At 39.6% G+C, this 27,581-nt stretch overlaps 1 protein-coding gene across 3 annotated transcripts; it reads right to left on the bottom strand.

Moving 5' to 3' along the window:
* Positions 1-210: 210 nt before the first annotated feature.
* On the bottom strand, positions 211-23,279 carry draxina (dorsal inhibitory axon guidance protein a). 3 transcript variants are annotated; one of them, XM_063910128.1, is made up of 9 exons: positions 23,160-23,279; positions 22,267-22,529; positions 17,895-18,007; positions 11,500-12,005; positions 9,935-10,155; positions 3,777-3,897; positions 3,145-3,237; positions 2,572-2,661; positions 211-1,309 (listed from the first exon to the last, which is right to left on the bottom strand). In XM_063910128.1, the coding sequence occupies exons 4-9, from the start codon at positions 11,981-11,983 to the stop codon at positions 1,197-1,199; spliced, it is 1,122 nt and encodes a 373-aa protein (XP_063766198.1). In that variant the 5' UTR covers positions 11,984-12,005; positions 17,895-18,007; positions 22,267-22,529; positions 23,160-23,279; the 3' UTR covers positions 211-1,196. The 3 variants fall into 3 exon arrangements, with proteins under 3 accessions (XP_063766198.1, XP_063766199.1, XP_063766197.1); XM_063910129.1 differs by lacking the exon at positions 17,895-18,007; XM_063910127.1 differs by lacking the exon at positions 17,895-18,007 and having other exon boundaries at positions 22,263-22,529; positions 23,160-23,277.
* Positions 23,280-27,581: the final 4,302 nt, after the last annotated feature.

Here is a 27,581-nt window from a genome sequence, read left to right as displayed (position 1 = left end):
TGAGTACAAAATCTGGACTTGAACGGCACTTAGTGAATTTAATTATTTAATTATACAGAAATGTGTTCATACATACCATTATTTTAGTTAGAATTATTATAAATATGGAATTTTGAGTCCTCTGACACAAAACATCAGCATAAATAATGGTGGCTGAAATATATATTAAAGTCAATGGTACGAATAAAGTCGGGTTCAAAACACAAAATGTTTATCCTAGTAATTGTTTAATCAGGAAAACAAAAAAGACAGACAAACACAATATCTGGACAAACATGTGTTTCAGTACAGTATAAATAAAACATATATTAAGACATGTAAAAGGTCAAACAAGCATCTTTGTTGATTGTTCTACCGTTAAGTATATTTAAAGAGAAGTGGTATCAAGTTAACAAAAAAGTAGTTCAAACACTTTCTTATTTACAAAACAGGACAGCAGGCTGGGTTCAAATAGCATTTATGAATCATTTTCTGCATGTGTGACGGGAAGAAAAATGTAACAGAGAGTTCACACAGCAACTCAAAATGTAATTCAAGCATCATTTGTTTCAGTGACTGCTTACTTGACTGAATTTAAATTATCCTGAACCAATAAAAGCCATCTGTTTAGGATTCCCAGCACAAAAATGTAATAATAAAAAATATCTTGTAAACATTGTTTGACTCAGATCAGAAGGATAGACGAGCAGCCGCAGGAGAAGAACTCATAAAGTATTATTCCCTCAAAATTCCCGACAATAGAGGTGTTTACAGATTTCACTCAGTGAGTCGAGTTAATCTTTCTTCCAGATTAAAACAAAAAATGTAATCTTGAAAACAAATCTTTAAAAATAAAGTAGTAGTTGTTTAGTAAACGGCTGTGCAATATGAATATTTTTTGTAAATCTAGGACAATATCGATATTTATATTGCACAGCCTTAAGAATAACCAACAATGAAGAAAAAACTGAAACAAGGATTATTTTTGAAATGCTTAAAGGTAGCTCAACCACAATGCAACAATATTTCCAGTTCATGTTTTATGTATAAAATGACCAAATGTTGTTTTTTATTGTGTGATAATTTTTCAAAACCAGCGACCCCATCACCTTTCAGCACTTGTCTTGTCTTAGCTCCTGCATAAGAGTGCTTATGGGAACATGTTTCCGGCTCCTCCTCCCTCAATTTCCTCCATCTTGTCCTCCACCTCTTCCTCCTCAGATGGTGATGAAGCCGCCCTGGTCGCTGCTGACAGACTCTGGCACCACGCAGCGACCCCTTCTTCGAGTCACACGCCGCTTCCGGTGGAATTTAGCATAACAGCGAAACCCTGAAAGATGATGAATAATCTGTTAGCAAACAGATATTTCAGTCAAACAACTCACGTGTTTCATTAATATGTTTATTAGAAGCAGTATATAGATTGAGTTTGGCGTGTAGGCTCGGGCCTCATCACTCCACAGGTTTACATAGAACATTGAGTGATGATTAGATAACTATCCCCCGAGCCTACAGATGGAAGCTGGGGAGAAGCTGGGGTGGTGGTGGGTCAGACGAGCATCGTCAACGTGAACGTAGCAGCAGTAGCAGCAGCAGTGAGGTGAACGCATTAGCAGCGTGGAAACAGCAGCAGTAGCAGCAGCAGCATTAGCGAGGCAGAGGTAGGCAGATCCAACAGCTTAAATAGAGCGCCAGATTCAGAGACTATGTTTGGTTGGTTGCAAGAGTGACAAGGGGCGTTATGTGCGAAGGCATCATTAGTGCTAGAGTTGACTGAGCTAGCTCGCCCCATATTTGTATGTGGTAAGATACAGAAATTAAAGGGACCCTATTATTCTCATTTTCAGGTTCATATTTGCTTTAATGTTCAAAAACTTTTTTATTTTTCTCATACTGCCTGCGCTGCCTTTTTTCACCCTCTGTCTGAAACCAGAGCCCAGTGTGCGCGGATTGTTTAGCTAGCTGACTCTGTTGTGATGGTCATCTACTTAGAGATATGTATGAAATGTCCCGCCCCTTAGCCGATCACGTACAACGTGTTATAGCGTTAACCAATAGATGAGCAAGTTATGAAGTGATGTCACTATGTCCTGGAAGTAAACAAAGGAGACCAATGGAGGCGTTTCAAGCCAGGGGGAGTGTGGGGAGAGAAACTCCCTTTAGAAAACTTTTGGATTTTAGCCCTTGCAGACCATTTACATGCATAAAAACCTTTATAACACTACAGGAAAGGGAAAACCTCAACAATCCTAATAGGGGCTCTTAGGCATTTGATTTAATAATTGATGTTGGGTTGTAAAGAATATTTCAACCAATATAACATGAAATGCCTTTAAAACTAATTGCCCATCCTGGAAATACATACAATGCTCCTACTGAGACATGTGAAAAAGTGTCTGTAGTCCAGTGTATATCCACCCAAATACATTTAAACTATATCCTAAGGACGCCCACCTTACTGCACACCTTTCCCTGCAGTAAATAAACATATACCAACCACTTTCACAATGTCAGGTCCTGCCTGTTTCTGAGCATGTTGTTTGAAACTGTTTACTGATTCAAGCACTTTTTGACCTGGTTCTCCTCACTCACCATCCTCACACATGCAGTCGTCGTAGCATTTGTTGTTCAGTCCTCTGTTGTGAGGTTTGCACTCATGTTGTCTCAAGTCACAACACGAACCTTCAAAGAAACAAACACATGATATATTCAACAATCAAACATACACACTGCCAAGAACATGATACATCATCAACGTCCTTATCAAAGCCCTGAAAAACGTAATTCCTCAATCAGATTCTTACTATGAGAGATGATGTCCTGCATGAAGCAAAAATAATCCAATAATGACAAATGTTTTGGTTATTTCACTTTAAAAACTGTCAATGTTTGTGTGTTTTCCTGAATGATTTGGATGGTTGCATATTTGTTTGGTTGTGTCTGCAATGCTATATTGTTTTACATTGGTATGAAATAAGATTTACTGATGTCACATTAAAGGATTTCTGTACGTCAAAATCGTATTCATTTTGCAAGTAGAAATATAGTTTAGTAAATGATGTCTAGGATATATTGTATGGTGCTGATTATTTGGTCATGTGTCGTGCTGAGACTTTAAATGTTGCGTTGTGCTGCATCTTCCGGTTGTGTGATGCAGACACTGACCTGGCAGACAGTCCAGGTGATGATCACACGGCTCAATGGCGTCAGCGTCTACAGTCACATTCCCACTGCTGAGGTTCTTACTCCGCCTCTTGTCTGCAGCAGAAAAATTAATTAATTTAAGTTTGATCGTAAAGGCAGGAGTTCTGATCAATACACAGCCCCAAACAAACAAACATTCATCTCTCACTCAGTTATCATTGGCGTTTTATTTTGTATCAAAATATCTAAACAACTGACAGACTGGTCTTAGTTTTATTATAGAGGACACATTATGCTCAATTTCAGATCCCTATTTGTTTGTTTTTTTTGCATCTACTGTGTCATGTCTCCAGGCTTTAATGTTCAAAAAGCTCTTTATTTTTCTCATACTGCCTGTATTGCAGCACCTCTTTTCAACCTTTGTCTGAAACCAGAGCCCAGTCTGCTCTGATTGGTTAGCTGGCCTTTTTGAACATTAAAGCATGTTAACATGTCACAGTAGAGGCACAAAATACAAATATTAACCTGAAAATTAGCATAATATATCCCGTTTAAAGTAGTCACTGATAAAATAAGGATTTGAGATTTAATATGGCCATTTTTTTTAACAAAACCTGGTTCAAATCAGAGCCTTTAAATGAAATAAAGCTAACCTTTCTTCCTGGAGGACGGCCAGGCGTCCACAGGCTTCATGTCCTCATAGTCTGTCCAATCAAAGAGCGCCATGTCCAGTGTTGGCATCACCTCTCCCTCTCCTTTACCCTTTCCAGACCTCTGAAAAAGGAAAGAGAGCTTGTAGTGGCAGTTCTAGTGTTGTCACGAAATACAAAAAAAAGGTTATTTATGCACAAGCGACCAAATTGTGTAAATCATCACGTGCTTTAGCTTCTCCACTCTATGTCCATCCCTCTAAACTTGATGGTCGCTAGTTGGCAAAAAAAAAATGCAAAAAGCACAAGAAACAAAGGAAACAAGGACATAAGGAGAGAACTCACAATTTTCTCTGCTTTTTGATAAATGCCAACCGACAAACTGAGAAATAAGACAACCAGGTCAGTTTTTAGTTGGCTGCCTTAGTCAGAAAACATGTGATTCAACAAGCAATTCAGATTTGGCTCCTTTTCCTGTGTCACATTTTTGCTCATTATATCACAAATTTTGCTCGAATAAACCGCCACACAACTTAGTTCATCCACCCACATCTTGAGAACTACATTTGCATTTATTTTTTAACAAGCCATTCAGAGCTGAATGGGCTTTCTTGAAGACAGACAGTATGGGAAGTATACAGGATACTTTGTAAATGACAGCATGTTATCTAAAAGAAACCCATAATACAAGTGTGAACTACAAATTAGCATAATATGTCTTCTTTAAAGACAAATTTGATTGGATTATTATTTATTTTATTTTAGATTTTATAAAGACAAAATTACCCTGAATTATTTTGGCCGCAATGTTGCTTACTGAAATTGGATATTTGACAACCATAGGTGATTTTATAATTTATTATCTACTCCTCATTTCAGAGAGAACATTTGCATACCGACCTAACTCACAATCTGAATCCAAACATGCTGATGCTGATGATATGCAGATCTGTAAACACCTAATTCCACCTACGATTAGTTCCAGCATGCTGTGTAAACCCTGCCTCCATTGTAACGAATAAATCTTATTTATTAACAATTGTGATCAGAATATGAAGATGTGTATTAAAAAATGCGATGCTTTTCGCCATACTTTAGAAAACACATTGCAGAGATCATTCTGCCTCCTCAGATGAACGTGCAGAAGCAGCAGTGTGGTTTGATTTGTTGTGTGTTTTCCCATCATCACTGCAGTGTGTTTTTAATGAAACATATTTGATTTGCTGTGGTGAGCTGCAGTAATGCCTCATTGATTCATAAAACGCCCCCACAGAGTCAGCAGAGAGGAGCTTTGAAAACGATTGATCGTTTACAGAGGACTGCCCACAACCTGAATACAAATGTATACATTGCATCATTTATATTGTTAATACTTATACTACAAACAGATTGAAGTGCACGCTTCATTACACACAACATCAGAGTTTATTTCTCGCCTGTGAGGGCAGCAGGCAACTGAATTTACTTTAATAATAAAATGTTAAGACCTTAACAATGCTTAGACTCTCATTTCATTTCATTGTCCTCCATTTTTATCATTGGAAATAAAGAGGATATATTATGTAAATTACATTAATTAAATGTATGTTGTGCCTCTACTGTGACATGTCTCCATGATTTAATGTTTAAAAAAGCTCTTTTCACCCTCTGTCTGAAACCAGAGAATGAAAGTCAGTGCTAAGGTACAGTAAGAGGTTTGCTCTGATTGGTTAGCTGGCCAGCTCTGTTGTGATTGGTCCATCGCTGAGAGACTTTCTGCCTCTTAACCTATAATGTACAATGTGTTGGAGAGCTAGCCAATAGAAGCACGAGTGTTACAAAGTGATGTCACTATGTTATAGAAGTAAACACATAAGTTCAACGGAGGTGTTTCAGGCAGGGGGGGGGGGCTCGTAGGAGAGAAATAACATTACTTAAATTATTACCATTGAAAGAAAGTAGTTAACGTTAATGTTCTGAGAGTATTTTTGCATACAGTATATTTCAGCAAAGCAGTTCTCTTTACTGGTTATTACTTATCAGACCAATCTATTAGCCTTCCAAATAGCCCACACAAAACATGTTTCTAATCTTCTACTTATTTAGCTGAGGTTTGAGATAACAGTTATTGATTAAGGTAGATGAAGAGTCTTGATCATGTCTGAAAGAAACAAGTGTTGGGACACAAATTGCTGTCTGTGATGTTAAAGACACTCTGTAACTTTGTCTAGAGCCACACACAATGGGATGAAAAGGTTATTCTAAGACATCTAAAGCTAATGAAGATCTTTTTTGTCTCAAGAGAAAACACAATTGACCTTTCCTCTCGCCAAACCATCAGTCAAAATGTCAGCACACTGGATATGCCATTACCAACAACAGACGAAAAATAGCCTCTTGGTTAACTCTCATTAACGGCAGTGTTAATTAATGTGCACTGTCGCTGTTAAATAAAACTTATTATCAATAACATCTCTGAGTGCTTATTCATGCACCCCAGAGGAGACATCTTTTTATTTCACTGATATTGTTATAGTCCTAACTCTTGGATTTCTCTCAGGATAAATGCAGGGTTTTTTCCCAGGAATTAAACGACAGTATGGAATGTAAAAGAACATTGTTTGACATGCTGCAGTTGGAGGCTTCTTGGGCTTTCTAGACAAGTTTAACAAGTCTGAGCTGTTGCAAATATATTGTACAGTGAATTGTATGTACGTATTATTGATTTTAAAACTTGAAGCTTACATGCAGAGCCTTTTGTAGTCCATTGTTTTGTTTAAACGAACAAAATGAAGCACCTTTATGAACACTACAAGGACATCATGATAAATGTATGCACATTCACTATGAAAGATATTAAGGGTTGTGCACTAAATTTGAGCCAAGTGGCTAAATCATGGTGTGTTTCATTGTCAACATTTGAAATCTGACTTCATCAACATTTTACCTTTACAACCCATAATCAGTGCAATCAATCTACTACTTTGAAATGGTCTTTTAATCGTTAATTATTATTATTATTTTAAATGTTGTTTTATTTACTTTTTAGATTTCAATAAATGTGTTGTGTTTTTTCATTTTGTCTCGACTCGCCCTTTGTTTTGATGGGAAGGTTATCTGGGTTTTTGGATCATTATTTATTTCATTAGATTTTTTTTATCTTCTTGAGTTCCTTGAATTGTTTTTGAGCAAAAAGGTTTTTGTTTGACCTGAATTACATTGTAGTTCTGTTTTAATTTGTAATGTTGTTAACGCACTTTGAGCTGCACCTAGAGTATGAAAAGTGCTATACAAATAAAGCTTTATTATTATTAATATTAACTTTGAGGATAGGAAATTTAGAATAGCAAGAATCCAGCAAGTATATTCAAAAAAGCCAAACCATTTTAAATGCTGGTGCAAATTCTGTAGGTGTACATTTGTGTTTTATATTATTTTGTTTTATATTATGTTTCGTGTGCGTAGTTTTCAGTAATAAAAGAGAGAATAAAAGATAATGAACATTGTAAATCTCTGCCTGCTTCCAGGATAGTTAAAGTCGTTGGGTACCTTTGGACTGATACAACATTTCCTACAGAAGTAGCAGTGCACCACCCTAAATTAATATTTGTACCTCAGTGAAATATCATCATTCAGAATATTGCTGCAAAACAAAACTCATATTTTCTTATGCAAAACCCTCTGTAATATAAGCCATAAAAAACACTACCACTGTCACTTTCCTCACACATATGAAGCTAAATATAAAGTATAATTAAGCCAGCAGGACTTGGAGACGTCTCTTGAGGAATACTCTGCCGATGAAAGACATCCATCGAAAAATCTGAATCCACCTCCTAATGGAAACAGATCCATACTTGTTTCCTTTCACCCTCAGGAAATAAGCGTATATGGAAATATCAATTAGAGTAATAATTGCAGGGGGCTGTGTCCTGGTGCTCAGCTGCTCATTACACCATCAGCAGAAGATCGAACATACATTAAGAAACCTCGCTGCGTGCTCGCGCCAGGTTCAAGGCTTTCTTTCCTTCTGCGGTGCAGTAATATTTGACTCTTATAGTGTTCTAATGGCAAAGACACACACAGATTCAGGCACTCAAACATATTGTAAACAGAACACCGAGCAGAAGGACAGTCAGGTCTGCAAAGGTTAAACGTAGATACTGAATAAGAGTGCCACCATGACTGGTTATATATAAATACATTAGTCTCTCAGAAATCATTTTGTCCTCACTATTTAGAATATGTATATTTAAATGTTCCTTACAGTGTTCCAAAATGATTAATGGTCAGTATTTCTGTTAAAGTTCATCTCAGTTAAGTTGTGTGTTTTAGATCACTGGACTAGGTATTTGACTTAGCGTTTCTATGGCGATTTAACTCTTGTTAAAATAGCGTAAGCTTTAGTACCAAGACCTGGTGGAGGTCCTATTGGGATATTCTGCTCCTCACCTTTAACAACCTCACTCCTCTGTACATCTCCGACCTCCCGCACATCAACACACCCTCCCGCACTCTTAGATCTTCTGCTTCCATCCACCTCACTGCACCACCTTTCCGCTTAACCACAACGGGGTCCAGAGCCTTCAGCCGCTCTTCCCCCCCGCCTCTGGAACTCCCTCACACCGGACATCTGGAATATCACCACTCAAAACATACAGTATCTCTTCACACTGGCATATCCACCCTGATCACATCACACGTCCTCTGTTTTTATTGATTGTATTGTCTTGTTTTTGTGCTGGTGTTTTGTTTTGTTTCTGTTTCATGTAACTTGTACGGCGACCTTGAGAGCCTTGAAAGTTAATGCAATTTAATGTTATGTGTAAAATGAGATCTGATCTGAAATAATCTTATCGGAAAAAAAACCTTTGTCTATTTCAAGCCCACCACTGATGAAGTGTGACATCATACACAGAATCATCAACAAATAGAGCTGTTTATCAGTACATGATTAGTAAAATACTATAACAATTTCCAAATACTATATTTCATATTATACTTTTAACCATAAACCAAAATATCTAAAACTAAAAGCTCTGCATTGCAAGTGATTTAGTTTCTCGGGGCAAAAATATGGATCCATCTTGTTGTTTGTGTCCTTCCCACTAATTAAACCCGTCAGTGAACATCTTCCCTGTGCTGTCTTGAGCAGCACTCCTCAACAAAACAACTGTCAATCAAACAGCGCTGCAGATCCTGTAACCAAGGCGGATATTTCCCATGGACGCCCTCCAAGCTGGTGTGTGTTTGTCAGCAGCTGCTGTGACAAAATGCCCAAGCTTTTCACGCAGTGGGCAGCGGATCAAAACTATTGACATCAGGGAACATCTTGTCTTAAAGAGTGTCATTTGTAACGGCTCCATGATCGCAGGAGGCGTGAGGAAACACTTGTTATTGTACATTATAAATACTGGTTATGCAGCATCATGCTGGGTGAGTGTGACAGGTGGTGGGTGGCGCCCCACGGTATCCTGCTGATTTATTTGTGCATGTGCCCACTCAGGCTGCACCATTTTGAAAAATAACTAATTGCGGTGATTTGGACCGATATTGAAATTGCGATGAATCACGATTTAAGTGATTGATCATTTCTGAATCATAATTTCTCTTATCAATAAAAATATATTGTGGGTGTAATAATAATATATGTTTTGTTAAGTCTGTAGATTATGATTTGTATCTCTGCAGATCCACAATACTTTATTAGATGGTATATTTTGACATATTTAGCCGTTACCAAATATTGCATAAGTCTACACTGTGATATTGATATATTTTGAACTGTGCAGCCCTCGTGCACACAGTCATACACACAAATGCTCTCTGTGCTCTCATACATTGTGTCCTGCCATGGGTTTAATAAGGAAGACGGAAGGTAGTTACAGGAAATGTGCTGCTGGACTTTGGATCTCGATGCCAGAGGTATACTTATTATACAGAACACTGCCCTATCTATCACACACACTGGGACCAAGAGCCAGTGAGTGGGGCCCGCCGCAGGATATTTTTCACGTGCAACACTTTCAGCTTGTGTCATTTCCAAGATGAGCTATGAGGTTTGCGGCAGCATAACGGCGGGAATGGGGCCCGTTTTTGCTCTGATTCCCTCGCACACTGGAGCCACGCTGGGCCACAACAGACGCAGCCTTTAATACGCACTTGGGTTTCGTTTGGGTTACCTGGGGTTTGGTGGAGGCCGGGGGCAGCGTTGGGGGATGCTCGTTCATCACCGTGGTAACCATGGAGGAGCCGGAGCCAAAGACGGCGGCGATGGGGGAGGGGGTTTCATCGGGCGGGGTCATGCTGAGGGGGGGGGAGGCAACAGAGGAGAAGGAGGGAGGGTCCTCGAACAGATCCCTGTCCTTAAACGCAGAGCTCAGCTCCGGCTCCGGGAGAAACCCTGGAGGGAAAGATAGAAAAATATTAAACAATCATCACAAAATTCAACATTTTCTTACAATCATGGAACAAATGGAAGTTTAACCATTTTTTCTGCTTAAAAGTTTAATGTAAAAAAACCTTTATAAGAGTAAATGAAGTGGGAATATTATGACTATGTTTTAATCTTGCCAATTGTAAGATCTGTCATTGATTTAAAAAAAGGTAGTAGCAGAACTTTGATTGTTTCAAATGATCTTCTTCAGCTGAAAGACTTGTAGAGGTTTAGATTTTCTGGGCGCTTTCAGGCCTTTTCAAAATATAAACCCTTAATGTGGTGTGGATCATTTGTACGATCAAAAGCTCAACAGACCGAGACTGTTGTATCCGTCCATGTTTGGGGAAATTTATTCTACCACTCCAGTACAGTGGAGGTGGTCAGCTGGATTTGTGTTGCACGGAGCACTGAAAACTCTAATTTTTAAAATTCAACAAAACGTTTTCTAGAAACAAGGTCTTGGTCTCTCTGAATAATCCACAGATCCTGTCTGTGTGACGCCTGCAGGATATTGTTTTTGGCTAGAATTCGACTAATGATGTGACGACCCATCAGATCTGTTTTATTCAAGTGTACCAGTAAGACCTGGCAACATGCATAATCCAAGCTTTCATGTTGTAATTTCTACCTCTGAATATCCTCCTGCCAAATTTCTGCCATGAATAAGCCCCATAGCTTCGTGTTGCTAGTTCATCTTTTTTTCTTTTACTTTTTTTGGGCAAGCAGTGCCTCTAATATAGTGCAGATGAAAGGTGGGAGACAGAGAGGAAGAGGCGCGGCAAAGGGACTCAGGCCGGATTCGAATCTAGGGCCACCGCTATTCTCTTTTGGTTTTTCCTGTGTCAAATGATTATATGAGTTTTTATCTTATTAACAAAACCTCATCCTTGATGGTGTAATTCAAGTATTTTTGCAACAGATAAAATGTAACATTTAAGGTAAGACTTTCTGTGATGTCCGTAGCAGGCAATGCTATATGCACCCAAGTGTCTTGTCTAGCCAAAATATGACCTTGTTTAGTCAGCTTTTTCTTCAGTAGGAGAGTTTACAAGATCAAAACTGAACTCATTGTGCGCTGCCTTGACATGACACGTGCAGTAAAGGAAATATTTTTTTTATTAGAACGAAATTGGTTTAGAAATGTGGTCTCTTCTTATTTTGTAATAGCTTTTTTATCAGTGTTTTTGTAAAAAACGATATTTTAGTTTTGTTAGGCCCTCACCACCTGGCTTTAGGCCTGAAAACAGAAGTGGTTGATGAACATATTGAGTTTTTGTTTTAAAAATTCTGGATTAGTTGTGAGCTCACCTTTTCCGTGCCGCTCTTTGTCCCGACGACCCCCTTGTCTCCTGTGCTCAAAATGGTGTCCATGGCCATTCCCATGTCCATGCCCCCTTCCTTTGCGTGTCCCCAGCAGCTGGTTGTCCCGGCCCTGCGACTGACTCTTCCCACTCATCCTGACTCTGTCCCTTCCCGGGCCCATCTCCAGCCTAACTGGGCCCAAACTTTCCAGGCCTGTTCCATCATCCTCGGGCCGGGCAAGGGGGTGCAGCGGTCTGTGGGACAGCAGCCCGGCTCCACCTTTGCCCGTGCGGGCCCCCTGGCCCCTGTGACCTCCACGTTCCCTGCTGTAGCGGTGGCCCTGTGGCCCCTGCAGAGGGTGCTGGAGGGCGTTGCTGCCGCCAGATGAGCTCTGTCTCCTCTTACCATGAGGAGCTCCGGGCTCAGCACTGTGCGACAAAGTGAAGGCGGAGAACAAGAACGCTAGGAGGAGACTCCGGGAGAGAAACATGGTCTATACAGCACAGCGCCACCTGCAGGGAAGAGGAAACATCTCAATATCACACTGCTTTAAATACTTTTAACTACATTTTGAACAAAGCCCTATTATGCTTTTGGGGGTTTTCCCTTTCCTGTAGTGTGTTAGATAGGTTTTTGTGCATGTAAATGCAAAGGCTAAAATCCCAACGTTCCCTCCAGAAAATGATCACACAACAGTGGAGACATAAATAAAAATCCAAAAGACTTTGTGAGGATGGTTGCATGCTAAAGTTAGCAATGAGCCTTAATCTTCCACATATAACTTTCAGAGCTGTTAGCATGGCTGTAAACACTACATCTACAGACTATATATTCAGTTTAGCTGCTTTTTAAATTGCATGTATTTTAAAATAGGCACTGACAGCAAATCTCAAGTAGAATTGTAGAGGGTGATATTAAAAAATGTGCAGAAGGCGATTGTCTTTCTTTCTCCTGTGCAAACAAATTCATGCAGGACTTTTAACTAATCAGCCACATAAAAGTGTAAAATCCCTCAAAAAGAGCTTCTTCCGCCAACTCCAACCCCTTAGTGGTGGAACCCCTATCTGAAATCACAGACCTCCTCAGGTTTAGTGTCTGCTGTATTCATTCTTTCCTTCAAGCTTCCTACAAATTCAGACGCTCGAGTGGACCTTTTTACCTGGACCTGGTGGGTTTGAGTAGGCGATAAAGAGGTGGAAAGACACTTCACCTCTTTTTAGAATGATTTCCCTGCCTTCACATTCACCTTCATGTCTTCCTCAGTATGAATAATGCACTGCGCTCCTGCTTCATCGCCGCCAGTCAGTCTCGAGAGGCCTCCAACCGTTCCTTTCATTACAAAAGTCAACATGTCTGCCAGGTGAGACTGAAGTGAAATATGAGGTTCTGTGTGTATGAAAGGCCTGGCATGTTGCAAAATCGTGAACAAGGTGATGGTGCTGAGTTGATGTAGTATATTTGCATTACATTCAAAGTTCAATTTAAATGTTAATTTTAAATAACTAAAGGGTTAATTGCATACATATATAATGGGTATTGTCCACAGTATTGATGTGTTACATGTCTGATATGTGTAATATGTAATGTAAAGCGCTTTGAGCATTTGGAAAAGCGCTAAAATAAAAAATGCAATAAATTATTATTATATTGACATTCAGTTATAAATGTATTTTGAGCCTCTATGGTCAAATTAAGCTATAAAAAGGGATAGAAAGAAGAATTTTATATTTCAGCACATTAAATAATAATAATAATAATATTCAACATAAAAATGTAAAATGACATTATAAAACCTTAAAAATTTAATGCAAGTTTAATGCAATGCAACAATTTAAATTTGCTTGAAATATATATTTTAGAAATGTAGGAAAACAACTCAACATCATAAAGGAGATAGAAAAAAACTAAGAAACCATACAACTTCATTTATGAATAATACCATACTATGTATACAGATGATATACATTTTTGATATTTAATTATCAAACTTGTGGCACAGTGACTACAACAAAAGATTTGGGCTATAAAGTTGTTTCTGCAGTTCCATATATAAAGTCAATTAATTAGTGATTTCACCTATAGCACTATAGGAACTACACACAACAATGATCATAATATCAGCAAAAGGAATATTCTATAATGATGGTTGAAAATTTACATTGATGGAAATTTATATTTATTTTTAGTTGCATTTGTTGAATCAAATGGTTTTCAAAGAAGATGATGTTATTTTGTATTATATGGGGATCTATAAGTCAAGTGAATTTCTAATTGACTGTATATTAAAAAAGCTAAACTAACCACAAACTCCCTGATAAATCATATGGGTAAAATAAATAAAGCATGTTGAACTGCAGAAGAAATGTGTGTGTCGCATTTTAATTTTGCTGGACTCACACAGGCTTACACTGTGAAAATCTAAATGTTCAGGAATTTTTCTTCCCACACTACACACTAGACAAGGGGACACTAGTTATTCTTGATGACAAAACTCTGTCATGTCGGATAAGATGACAACGTTGTTTCTAAATATGATTTGCTTTGTTTTGTCCTCCACATTAATATGCTAAGATAATCGATTGACACAGAAACACACAATGCTGTTGTGGTTCATTGCAGGCGACTCCTTTGTGTTAACAGACAAACGGCAGTGCAGGGAATACAGAAAATCAATGAAGGAGAAGTATTGAACTGCTGGTCATGGGCTGTGTGTGTGTGTGTGTGTGTGTGTGTGTGTGTGTGTGTGTGTGTGTGTGTGTGTGTGTGTGTGTGTGTGTGTGTGTGTGTGTGTGTGTGTGTGTGTGTGCATTTGTGTGTGTTGCAGGGGGATGGATAAGGTCTTTGCTCTTTTATCACACTGATCCACACCAAGATGAAACCACATATCCTTTGGGTTTACTGTCCGTTATTTAGTTGTTTTAAAAACAGGACCAAGGGCGGCAGGATTTGTGTGTGTGTGTGTGTGTGTGTGTGTGTGTGTGTGTGTGTGTGTGTGTGTGTGTGTGTGTGTGTGTGTGTGTGTGTGTGTGTGTGTGTGTGTGTGTGTGTGTGTATGTGTGTATACTAATATCCGGGGAAATTTGCAGTGCAAGGGCAGGCAGGGCCCTGAGGGATTTAGAGGCAGACTGCGTCGGGTGGCCTCTGGGAGTGTGACCAGCTGTGCAGTTTGCAAACAGGAGTGTGAGGCTACTGAGGTGAGACCTTTATCTCCAAACAGGCCTTAAAAGTGTCGGGGGATGGGGGGCGGTAGGACCTGTCACGCACAAAAGTGTTTAGCCAGGATTCCACTCTGCCTGTTTGAAACATAAGGTGGTGCTTCTGGACTCTGTACGGGCAAAAGGGTCATTTCATTTATGAAAACAAAGAAAACATCCAAACTTAAGAGAGTGGAAGAAGATGGGGATTGTCTAAGGGATCATATACCATCACATTTGAATATAAAGCTATCAAAGGACTAGTTTTTACATTTTTGGAAATTCACTTGATTGCTTGCCTGCACAGAGGTAGAAGTTGATTACACTCTCAAGTCTGTGTACTATGAAAATCTGTAATTGAATGACCCAGCAGCAGGTTAGCTTAGCTTAGTTTAGCCTAGCTGGAATCAGGGTAAAAATGCTAGGCTGCCTCCGTCCAAACAAAATCACAAGCACATTTTTTGCTGGTGATTAGCCTGCTTCTCCTGTGTCTGTCAGTAATTATTATAAGCATTTTGACTTTCCAACATGGATGGCCACATGCCGAACAAATTAGTTGTTTACTAGCATGACCCGACACTAGCTGCATTTGACCAGGTGTTGTCTGTTGGCTTTTGTTGTATTACAAGTTAAACTACCACCGAGATAAAGTTAATAGTGTTAATTGTTGATGTTCAAACGTGCTGGTATGACACTTTTTTTTTTCATTTGGAAAGCGCAAGTCTATTTCGAGGCTTTATGCTAAGCTAAGCTATACAGATATGAGAGCGGTATCGTTCTCCTCATCTAACTTTTGAGAATGCTAATAAGAATATCTTAAACTATTCCTTGAAATAAAGACATGTACTTGTTGAGTTGTAGATAGTGAGATAGATGTATGGTGGAATATCACCCGAACAGTCCTTTAAGCTTTATGTAAGATTTGGGAGATTCTTCTTTAATCTGGGAAATCAAAAGCATCTGTACCCATTTATCTCATTTAGGTTTAAAAATCAGTTATTAACTCAGAAATCGGGTTAACAGAGGTGGAAATAATAGCAAAAGGCAAGCAACACAACGAGACATGACCCTTTAAAAATTAATTTCTCAAACATGAAAGAAAGATGCGACGCCTCCATAGAAACTGTAGGCAGCATGCATCATTTGATCAAACCTAAAGGGCTGGATAGACATGTGAAAGTGAAGGCAGGCGGTAATGGAGGGGGAGCGGGTATCTCAGCACAGCAGTGCCCTGTTTTCCTCTCTCATACTTTCATGTGCTGCTAACAGGTGGCCCTTTGAGGAGACGGGATGGGGATGATAATGGAGCACTCTGGGTGGCATTTTGGGTTTTTAAGCACAGTCTCTTGTGTGTGATAAACAACCTCCCAGAACAACACCGCCTCCTGCCAGAGTCTGTATTATCCACGGTAGTGTGTTGTAGTAATGGCACAGCAGGGTGAGCATCTGCTGCTGAGGCGGTCGAGGGCCAACGAGTAACTGACAAGTGTCAAATGAGAACTCCACCGTTTGAGCAGTGAAACTGTGATGTAAAATGTATGAAAACAAACTGGACATTCTTTCCTTTAAAGGGGTATTATGGTTTCTACATTGTCTATACATTCTTTTTTTGCCGAAGTTAAAACAGTTTTGGTTATTTCACTGAAGACATTTCTGATTGGGTTTTCCCATTGGTTTGACACAGAAGGGCTCTGTTGGTAAAACATGATATATTTTTGCACCAATATCTAGCTTTGTTCAGCTGTTGGAGCGATTAAAAGGTACCAACAAACCTGAACGAGTAGATTATTATTTATTATTTTTTTTCTTAATAAGAAGAACTGTACGGATGTTTATCCAAACATTATCTTTAATTTGTTTACCTCCATCATGAATATTTATTTTTTTGAAAAGATAATCAACAATCGAAGGCCGACTTTTGAATTATTAAATCCTGTTTTAATGTGATATTTACAAAAGCAAAGTTTAGACATTGACATTTCACATTTAAATGTGGACTTTAAATGGATTTAATATGATTCTCTTAAGACTGGAACATGTGATGCACTTAAAGGAATGATAGACACATTAATTGAAAAAGTAGTCACAAATAAATAATGAAATGCAACTCATCTGAATTTTTGAAAACATTCCTAAATGTGACATTATTAATTAAACACTACTTGAATTGCTTGATCAACCATTAATGAAATGAAACAAATAAATCAAGATGCATAATGATCACTCGCCTCAGCTTTTAACGACACAATTATCCCCAGCAGGACCAGCTATGACTTATAGACAATTACAGCCAGTAGCAAAACGGAACTGTTAGTAATGATGTGGTCAAAACTGCAAAAACAACTCTCTGAAAAACAACTCCATGTGTGTGTTGAGCGTACACCCACTGGAGTTCACAATGAGTTATTGAGGCACAGGTAGAAGCAGGACAATTCTTCTATGAAGTGGAGAGGAGGCTTGTGATGTCAGGGGCACTTTAAAGTGCAGAAGAGGTCGAGTCAGAGCAAACAAATAAATAAAGCGTTTTTTTAAAGTTCTTGGACATCTTCATATCTCACTTTGCCCTCAGTCAGGATCTTTTTCATATCTTGAGTTTATAGAAGTCTGAGCACAGCAATGTATGGAGAAAAAATATGAAGCGCAATATAAAATGAAATGAAATCTTAAAAATCAATTCTAATTTTTTACAGGAAGCCAGAGAAGGGGAGGAAAAATCAGGTTATGGTGGTTTACATTTAGTTGGAAAAACACAATATATATGTGTGTGTACCAGAAGCTTTTATAAGCATGGCGTATACAGTGTGAGACGGCCACCAGGGAGACATGAATCAGAGCAGAGTGTGATATAGGTATAAAGTGATAGGTAATCTTGCAAGAAATTGCAAAGGGGGCTGGATGATTAAGATATGATGAGATCAGAGACCTCTCTCCAGTCTGTGATCAGCAGGTCTGTCCCCCTGTGACACAGTTGTTATAAAAATATACTTAACAGTGAGAGGAACCACGTCTGAGGGAGGTGAGAGAGGGAAAGCAGTGAGGCCACCCCCACATGGAACTGCTGTGTGTGTGTGTGTGTGTGTGTGTGTGTGTGTGTGTGTGTGTGTGTGTGTGTGTGTGTGTGTGTGTGTGTGTGTGTGTGTGTGTGTGTGTGTGTGTGTGTGTGTGTGTGTGTGTGTGTGTGTGTGTGTGTGTGTCTTTTAGGTTCACCTGCTGTGACACCAAACGTCCAGGAGCCATCTGCTCCTGTTGTTTTATCTCTCGTAGTAACCAGCATGGCCATAAGGATCCAGCAGACAAAGAGTCCAGAATCAGGCTACAAACTGAGATTAGAGGTTTAAAGAACAACCTCCAAATTCTGGGAAATACCCAAGCATCTTTCTTATAGACAGACAGTAACAGATTAGATCATGTATTCAGGATACAAAATAAAAGGTAACTGTAGTCCCTTACAGGTACATAAAAAATGTGATCAGATCCATTGTACATTTGAAAGTAAATGGGTATTCCTAGCAGAATTAAATGTTACAATACAAGTAAAGCAAATGTGCACACAATGCAACATTTCACAAGTTCAAAAAAGAAAGAAACGAGTCTCAAGAGAAACTAATCTTCCAGTTCCTCATCGTGAACTCTAGTTCCATTTCACTGATATATCGCCTTCACTTTGTGTTCATTCATCCGCTGAATCTGTCACTGCGGCAATGTAGAATATATAATGTGCAGGCATGACATGAGCCTTGACACCCACTGTAGACTTGTTGTTACCACAATCAATTCACGCTTGGGCAAATATTGAAATCTGGATGAAGGCGGCTACAGGCTTAAGAATTAAATTTTTACATAAAACACTTAAGTAAAAGCCATCTAATTGATATTTCTTATCTTTTGTAATAATTTGCAATGCATTTGATATTGACGCAATCCAAAAGCAACAGAAAGTTATTGGGTTACATTAATGTTAAGTTGTGATGATTAGATTAGATTCCTGATTTCATTTGGAATTGACATGGAAGCTTAGCATGAAGAAACTGGCGTAAAGCAGCTAGGCTGGTAGTCTAGATGACAAAAATCTACCTACTGTCTTGCTCCCCAAAAACGAAATGTATGTTGTATTACTCAGTTTGCTTTGGTTCCCTTGGTATTTGGTCATTGTCTTACTTGTAAATGCTTTAGTGTTTGTATATATGCCATGGCTAAATAATAAAGAAAATCGACCTACTAGCACCTATAAGCATTCATTAACAAGTTGTGTCTTGTTTGTTTATTACGTCAAAAATCCAACTGTAACATAAATAATGTTCCCACCCTATCTCTGACAGGAAGTTAATGCTTCTTGTGATAAAATAGTCCAGCATGCAGGTCAACGAGGTAGTGTGTGGCTGCTGCACAGCAACAACCTAGACATCTCCTTTCAGCTAAGCAGCAGCTTATACATCTGTTCTAAACAAACATGACAGATAATGAGATGAGAAAACACAGAATTCAATAAAGTAGTCACAAAGAAAAATAAACGTATTATCTGTTGTGACACAAAGACAATGGAGCTTTGCTCTGAACAGAAACATCCCTCAGTCTTAAAGTAATGACGCTGAATATTTAATGCATAAACACCCACTTTAATGTCTCTCATCTCGGGGTAAAATAGGTTGATTGTGCCACCGAATTATCATAAAACTCATCTCAATAACAAGAGCCCAAATTACAGCTCCACTTAATGCCTCGGCATAATAAACACCTCCGCCAGGCTGCAGTTAACATCATAAAACTTCATTTCCCCAAGGGCCAATACAACTTCAGCAATACAACAGTAAAATCCACTGCAAACAATATTCACACATCGACTGGGAGGTTTTTATATATTTTTAAGTGTGTATTGGATGGCAGAGGAACCCTGGAAGCAACACAGGGTGATAAAAAACAAGAGCCATAAGGAAGGTCCATCTGTCAGTAAGTGAGCCGGGGCCGGGGAGCGGGGAGACACCAAATGATTCAGTGGTAATTTGGTCGCAGGTACAACAGATGTGGGGCGAGACCAACACATCGTCACTGATGCATGGTAACATCAGCGACATCCTGAGATGTGGCCCCTTATCTCCTGTTGGAGTGCACTGAGGCCTACACACACACACACACACACACACACACACACACACACACACACACACACACACACACACACACACACACACACACACACACACACACACACACACACACACACACACACACACAATCAAGGCATGCACACAAATGCACACTCACAGCGGGGAAACCTCCTCCAGACACCCACATCGAGGCGTGTTCCAAAAAATGCTGCGAGACACAAACAGCAAGAGGCATCCCACAGAGAGGGGAGAGAATGAGAGAGACAAAAGGGGAGAGGGGGAGGAAGGGAATGGAGAGGAGAAGAGAAAATAAGATGTAATGTGAAGAGAGTGTATGGGGAAATGAGAGAAATGAGAGCGGGGTGGGGGGATAGAGAGACAGAGGGGGGATTTATTCCTGTCTTAATTGGAACAAAGTGTTGGTGGCATCTTTCATTTTTGAGGACACCAGCTGAAACACACAACGATCAAACAACAAAGCTTTGGCTTCACAAACCAACAACAAACTTTGTTCTATCTCTGACCCCGGGGAAATGTGGACACCGGGGCTGTTGTCTGGACGCTCGGCATGGGAACAGTTTGACCGGTCAGCGGGGGGAAACACTTCTGTTTAGAGATGATCAAGTGAAGCATGTAAACGCATTATATGAACCCAAAGTTTTTCTCCCCCCCCCCACTTCTCCCGATCTCCTTTAGTGGAAGCGAGAGGCGTTGACTGGCTGCCAATGTTGAAAGAGTCTCGATCAAACAGTTGCAGCCACGCTTGGCAGTGACGTTCAAGGCCAGTTTCACACCGCACTGGAGGAGGCTGGATGGATGTGTAGCAGTGTAGCCTTTTGGCGAAAAACTCAGGATAAAAGACATGGATGTATGCTTGGTGTAACTGTCTGAAAATGAGAACAGCTTTGATTCTTTAAAGGAGTCCTTATTTGACTTTTGGAGTGGAGGTGCCATATTTTGTAAATGAATGATGTACATTTCTGACACCAGAGGTGGAAGAAGTACTCAACTTACTAAAGTAAAAGTAGCAATACTGCAGTGTAAAAATACTGCCTGCATTCAAAATTGTACTTTATTTACTTTACTTTATATTTACTTTATTGTACAAGTAAAAATTTATTACCATAAAGAAAATACTTTAAGTACTAATAGTAAAAGTATTCATTAAGCAAAATGGCCATTTTAAGCACCAACTATTTTGAAATTGTTTTTATAAATGTATTGAAATTATCGGTGCATTCATTTGTTCATCACTTCAACGTTGCACTTGGCAAAAGTGGGGTTTATTTGTATTACGTTATATATATATATATATATATAATTTTTTATTAATAACCTAAATCTGCAAAGTAACTAAGTCTGTAAAATGTAGTGAAATAAAAATCACAACATCTGCTAATGAAGTAGCATAATGGGAAAATACTTTGGTAAAAAACCTCAATGTTTTTACTTGAGTTTGTTGGTGTTACATTGCACCACTGTCTGACACTTTTTTCCGACAATCCTAAATTAATTTCCACTTGAACATCAAATTATGTCCTTAGGTTATCTTTAAATGTTCATATAATTCGCTCATGAGTGAATCTGAGGCTTTGTTTTGGCCCGGGGTCAACTCACTGTGGGGCCCCTCACTCAGTCTGATCACTGTAATGCTTCCCCGCTGATTGACTTGCTATTAATTAACACTAACTCCTTAATGTGAGTCCACAAATATTGCCTTGTTTTAATTTTAATTGCATGGTGTCATACTGAGACACCCAACTTTAATCCCTCCCCCCCTTCACTCCCCTTCCTTCATCTTTCTGCACACTCACACACTGTTCCACACTGTCTTTGGTTAGCAACAATGAGCTGTCAAGAGGAGATAATGGCTGCAATCATTTCTGATTCTCCTCACCATTCATCCAGTAAATTCCCTGGTGATGTTGATTTGATGCTAAAGCATGACAGCAGCGGAAACAACAAACAAAAGTGGGATTGATTGTCGGATTAACTCTTTTTTTTCCACCTTCAAACCAAATCTAATTTTCTGCTCAAAAACAGTCACTTTTGCTCTCAATCATGTGAGTTGATCGACACCCTCTCTGCGACCTAACACGCCTTTTTCATTTATTAAGATGTTAACTTTTGTGACATTATGAGGATGCAAGATTTATGCGTTTTTACGCGCAGATGGAAATCATGGCAACCGGTGCAATATGTTTTGCATGACAATTATATAGCTGCAAGACAGAAAAAAAGCGACTATACATTGTATGGGTAACATAAAAGAACGTTTATAACATGACATAAATTGACATAAAGTCAGTGTAACCTGATTTAAGCATTACGTAAACACCCCAAACCTGTTAATGAACACTTAAGAACCGAAACTAGTATTTGTTCGCACGTAAGACGCCTTTCGCGTAAAAAGCTAATAGCCAAACCTTTACAATTACACTAGAAAAAAGCTATAAATATAAGTCCTTACCCACGTTGGTCTGTCGTTGTTGCTTTTCTTTGTTGTTCGTTATGCTTTTAATAGCAGCTCAGTCCAATGGCTGCAGGCTGACGGCGGGCAGGACCTCCTCACGGCAGCAGCAGCTCTCTGTAGTCCGCTCTGCGCTCCTGCAGCCCGGGATGTGTCGAGCATCCGGACCGTCTGCTGCTCCTTAAGAGGAGGAGAGCACCACCTGCTCCGAGGCGCGTTCCCGAGTGCGCGTACGTCTCAGGGCTGCTTGGATATTGCTCTGCGAGGCTTGTCCAGAAAGTGAGACCAGTATTAGTATGGTGTGGTGGTATCAGGTCTCGTTTTCTGCAGGGAGAAATCCAAGATATCTGAGAGAGATTAGACATATTTCTTTTGTGGAGGGAGTGATCCATCATAACTTTCCTCAGCCTGTCACATCTGACATCCTCACCATCTGAATGTTCAAAATGACCTCCACAGGGTCTGACAGAATCAATTTCACTCTGGAAATATCTGCTCGGAATGGCCAAAAGTCCATTTTCTATGTATAGTTTTGCTCTGAGTCTCTTCTTCATGGTTTCCGATGCATTCGCCATCAATGTAGCACCGCATGTTATAACATTGTTGGACTGTTTTGGTAAAGTATATCAATATCGATGCTTCACAAACACTTGAAAAAATCTTGAAAAAATAATATAACAGAGAGGCATTTTGGCTTTTCACATATTGTACATCTAAATTTGCTGTGCGGCTCCTGAGACTGTACACTAACATTCCACACGTCATAAAGATAAATAATAAGAAAGATACAAAAGAAGTGGTATATCGATAAATAAAAGGGGCCTATTGAGCTTTACTCTAGATATATATTATTCCACATACACAGTTATTGCACATTCCCTCATTTAAATAGCCTACCGTTACAGATTTAGTCCTATGGTGTGTAGTTTTCTGATGACATTAGTGGAGGGCGAGACATCGTTTTGTGGAGTTCAGTTCAATGATGGCTCGGGGTAGAAGCTGTTGGTGAGAGGGCTTCCAGATGGCAGCAGAGAGAAGGGATGGTGATGGGGGTGAGGTTCCTCCTTCAGACTGCTGCTGGCTCTGAGGAGGCAGTGTGATCTAAAGATGTCTTCCAGTGAGGGCATGGGGAGGTCTTGTGGTTGAACAAGGAGCAAGATCCAAGCAGCCAGGCCCCTAAATCTGCCGGAAAAAATAGTTCCCAAAGAAGTGGAGGACGTGATGGCAGTAAGTTAATGCCAATAATGTTGCAATGAGATGGGATTTATTTATTAACGTCACTGTTCAATTGTACTCTTTCTTTCTTAGAATATAAGAAGATGTTTGATTGGAGACCTATCTTAAAAACTCTTTTGCAGAGTACACACATCTACATAAAACCCACCTGTTTTTGCCCACACATTAGCCATTTAACAAATACAAAAAAGGGGTTTAGCTCTTTCAAACTAATGCACCAGCTGTTACAATGGTTTAGCTTATTTAAAGTGAATGTCAGCTAAAGGAAATGTAATGCAATGTAATGCAACGTTGAAGCTCAACCCATGACACATGTAATAGAAATGTTCAAATGTGTTGTGTTTTACTGTAATAAAAATGTCTATTTAGATGTGTTTTGTCTAAACAAGGGTTGTATACACAGTGGGAAACTACTGTGTCCTTCTTTCCCACAACACAATCATATCTTTTAATATACAACCTGCACTGTAGCTCTGTATTACGAGATAGGGAGTTGTTTTCACACTGGGTTGGCCCTCTCAAGGACGCAGGTGTTTCAGCAGCTCCATGTAACCCAGATACAACACGAGCACTCTTCATTCAGACTTTGCAGGCTCTCGCCCTGAACATGTGACTCTGTAATGATTGAATCCTTTTCTGTGTGAAACCTTATTAAAGGGGCCCTATTCTGCTCATCTCAGGTTCATGTTTGTCCCTACTATGACATGTTACATGCTAAAATGTTCAAAAAGTGCTAAAGGTTTTTTTTCTCATACTGCCTGTGCTGCAGCACCTCTTTTCTTTTCTGTCTGAAACCAGAGCCTAGTCTGCTCTGATTGGTTCACTGGCCAGATCTGTTGTGATCGATAGACCACTTACAGATGTGTCGGTAATGTCCCGCCCCTTAACTTATCACGTACAATGTGTCGGAGCACTAGCCAATAGAAGCATGAGTGTCACATAGTGTTGTGACTATGTTCTGGAAGTAAACAAAGGACTAGAATCAGGGGTTTCAGACAGGGGGGGGGGGGGGGGGGGGTGGAGTGTGTAGGAAAGAAACTCCCTCAGGAGAGAATTTGGGGATTTTAGCTTTTGAAATCCATTTACATGCACAAAAACCTATATAACACACTACAGGAAAGGGAAAACGCAAAAAAGCCTCGTTAAATATTCAAAAATAATGTCTTGAATATTTATTTCTATAAGATAATTCCACCACACAATTCCAAGGAAATGTTTGTAGAATGGAATTGATTCTGTAAAGTTATGCTTGGACTCAAATATTGGTTTAATTATTGGGTGTCCACATGTGTACATTCAGTATGACAGAACACAACTAGAATAGTTTATTTTCTAAAGTCTACATCTATCTTTTATCATTTAAGAGAACAAATATTTGACCTGGTGTTTAGTCTTCAATGCAAGAACATTAAACCACCCACAGAAAGAGTCCATAACATTTGTGAGTCTGGCTTGCTGGAGGTCCTCTGCAGTGAAACCCTATCGCTGCATTTTTCATGGCCTGTTCTGTCTTGATCTTACAAAGTGAGCAGGCTGCAGAGCTCCAGCAGGACTAATGCTAAATCCCCACTATGAGCCTGTTGCGTGTCCACAAATATCCGGAGAATGAGTGTGCATAGATCACTTGAGGGAATTGGTTGACATTTAAAATGGTATTCAGTTTTGAGATTGAGTCGGCCGCTTAAAAAAAAAGGGTGTTAGCGTTATTGAACGAAATAAAACATGCTTTATGCTCATTTGGTTTTTCAAACAATGTTTACAAGCCACTTAGTGAAGAGTCCCAGAGGCACGGCTGAGAGTCTGCTGAAGGGAGATAACACACCAACATTTAAAATGCCTTTAGAAATGTGAATTGTGTGCCCAAACATGTTATATTGTGTTATAATGAAGGGATTCATGTTGTATGTATGAGACATGCACACTGTGGTTTAGTTGAGTTTGTTACATACATCAATAACTAATAATAATTGTATTGTTCATCATTGTATTTATATTATAAATACTTGTTTTGGCTTCCATTTCAATTTGAGATTACCGCATATTGCTGTTTTCGGAGTCTGGCAAACATGAGGAAGATATCAACAGCTCTCTGAAGTACGCAGTGGCATTTGAATGGGACCCCTGCAGCTCCTGTGCCTCCTGTGAGACTTGGAAAGCCCTTTTCTTTCAGAGATCATGAAGGGAGTCGGTGTCAGTGTCACACAGGCAATATAAAAAAGAAACGCATCTTCACAGCTCTGGATTCTGCAACACCGGCAGGTAAGAGCAGTAGCAGCAGGTGACCCAGTTATTCTCAACTGCCAATGCTGACGGGTGGAGTTTACTGCAAAAGATCAGTGATTGCCACCCAGGTCTTATGTGGAAACATTGTTGAGAGTCTCAAATAATTTGAAGAAAAATCTAATTTGGACGAGGTAAAAACAAAAAAAAAGAAAAGGGACTTTTGGGGGTTTTCCCTTTACTGTAGGGCCTTATATAGTTTTTTGTGCATCTGCAAAAGGCTAAAATCAAGAAAGAGTTTCTATCCCACACACCCACCATCCCACCTGCCCGAAACGCCGCCATTGGACTCCTTTATTTTTTTAACTTCCAGAACATAGTGACGTCACTATGTAACACTCGCCACATTATATTCTATCGGCTAGCGCTCAAACACATTGCAAGTGAAAGACTAAGTGGGCGGGAAATTTGTGACACGTTTCTAAGCAGTTGACCAATCACAACAGAGCCGGACAGCTCACCAATCAGAGCAGACTGGGCTCTGGTTTCAGACAGAGGGTGAAAAGATGCTGCAGCACAGGCAGTATGAGAAGATGAGCATAAGTCCTCTTTAGGTTAAAAGAGTGAGGAGAATAAACAAACCAACAAGTTTAAACATTAGTGTATGGTGACTTTTTGCACAGGACACACCAACCTGAAAGAATTGAGAGTGCATAAAAGCCAACAACATGTAGCAATAGAAAGCTTAACGTGATGGATAAACAGTTGGAACATGCAGCAACCTGACCAAAAGGTTGCTGGTTCTTTAAAGTTAATATCAAATAAGATAAGGTATACTAGACATAAAGGCTGGGAACCACTACAATAGATATTAAAGTAGGATCCAGAAGAATGTGTCCTATTATAGCCACATAAGACTTTAAACTGACATTATCTGAATGTGTCAGTGCACTCAGCTCCTATAAACACATTAAGTAAATCACTTGCATAGATCCTTTGTAAAGAAAATGTCACTACAAATGACCCAGGAGACACGAGATTAACATGCAGTATTTAAAGTGTGGATACACAAAGCACCGTATTGTATCTTTCAGGTCACATGACTAGTCAAATTGATGTTATTGTTACTGAGGAGCCACAAAAGCCTCAGCTACAGTGTTGAATTCAAAGCTCAAGAAAAAAAAAACTCTTTGGAAATCACTGTTGACTGTAACTACAGTAATTAGTGTTATGCAAACAGTTGCAGTCAATGCTGCACTGTTTTCTCAGGGCCTGCGGTTTCAGAGTGTTACGCCTTTAATTGGAAAGTTATAGAGCGAAAAGTCATGCAATAAATGGTCCCACTGCAGCTGCAGAGACATGTCCATAGAAACTGTGTATCAAATGCATTTAAAGGGAGGTGTTTATGCAGAGTGTCAACGAGGATGTGAACTGAATTCTGACAGTTATGTGCAGCACCTGAGAGACCTGAGAGTGGCGCATCGTTTGTGATCGTTTTGCATCTCTTCGGGGGTCCTTCGTCTCATAATGCGTCCATGAGTGCTGAAAGACAACATTCCTGTCCCTTTGTTTACTGAGGAAAAACATACTGAAACACAACCAGGGCAAAGCGTACATCTGTTGTACATAGATGTCGTTAAATCTACGATGGTGTGTGTGTATGTGTGAGTTTGGCAGTCAGAGTGATGAGCAAGAGGAAGAGCAGGAGGACCCCCCGCCAGGCCTCCTCATGCATTATCAACCCACAGCTCCTCAGCAGGCATCAACCAGCACATACCAGGGTGCCGGGCTTTCATACAGCCGGGGGCAGGTTGGGTTTTTTTCAAAATATGGGACAACTTTCAGCTCTCTCTGTTACTGTAC

The sequence above is a fragment of the Eleginops maclovinus genome, chromosome 20 (genome assembly GCF_036324505.1).
Source record: "Eleginops maclovinus isolate JMC-PN-2008 ecotype Puerto Natales chromosome 20, JC_Emac_rtc_rv5, whole genome shotgun sequence".
Lineage (NCBI taxonomy): Eukaryota > Metazoa > Chordata > Actinopteri > Perciformes > Eleginopidae > Eleginops > Eleginops maclovinus.
Note: the sequence above shows the minus strand (reverse complement) of the source record. Positions and strands in the feature narration are given on the sequence as shown.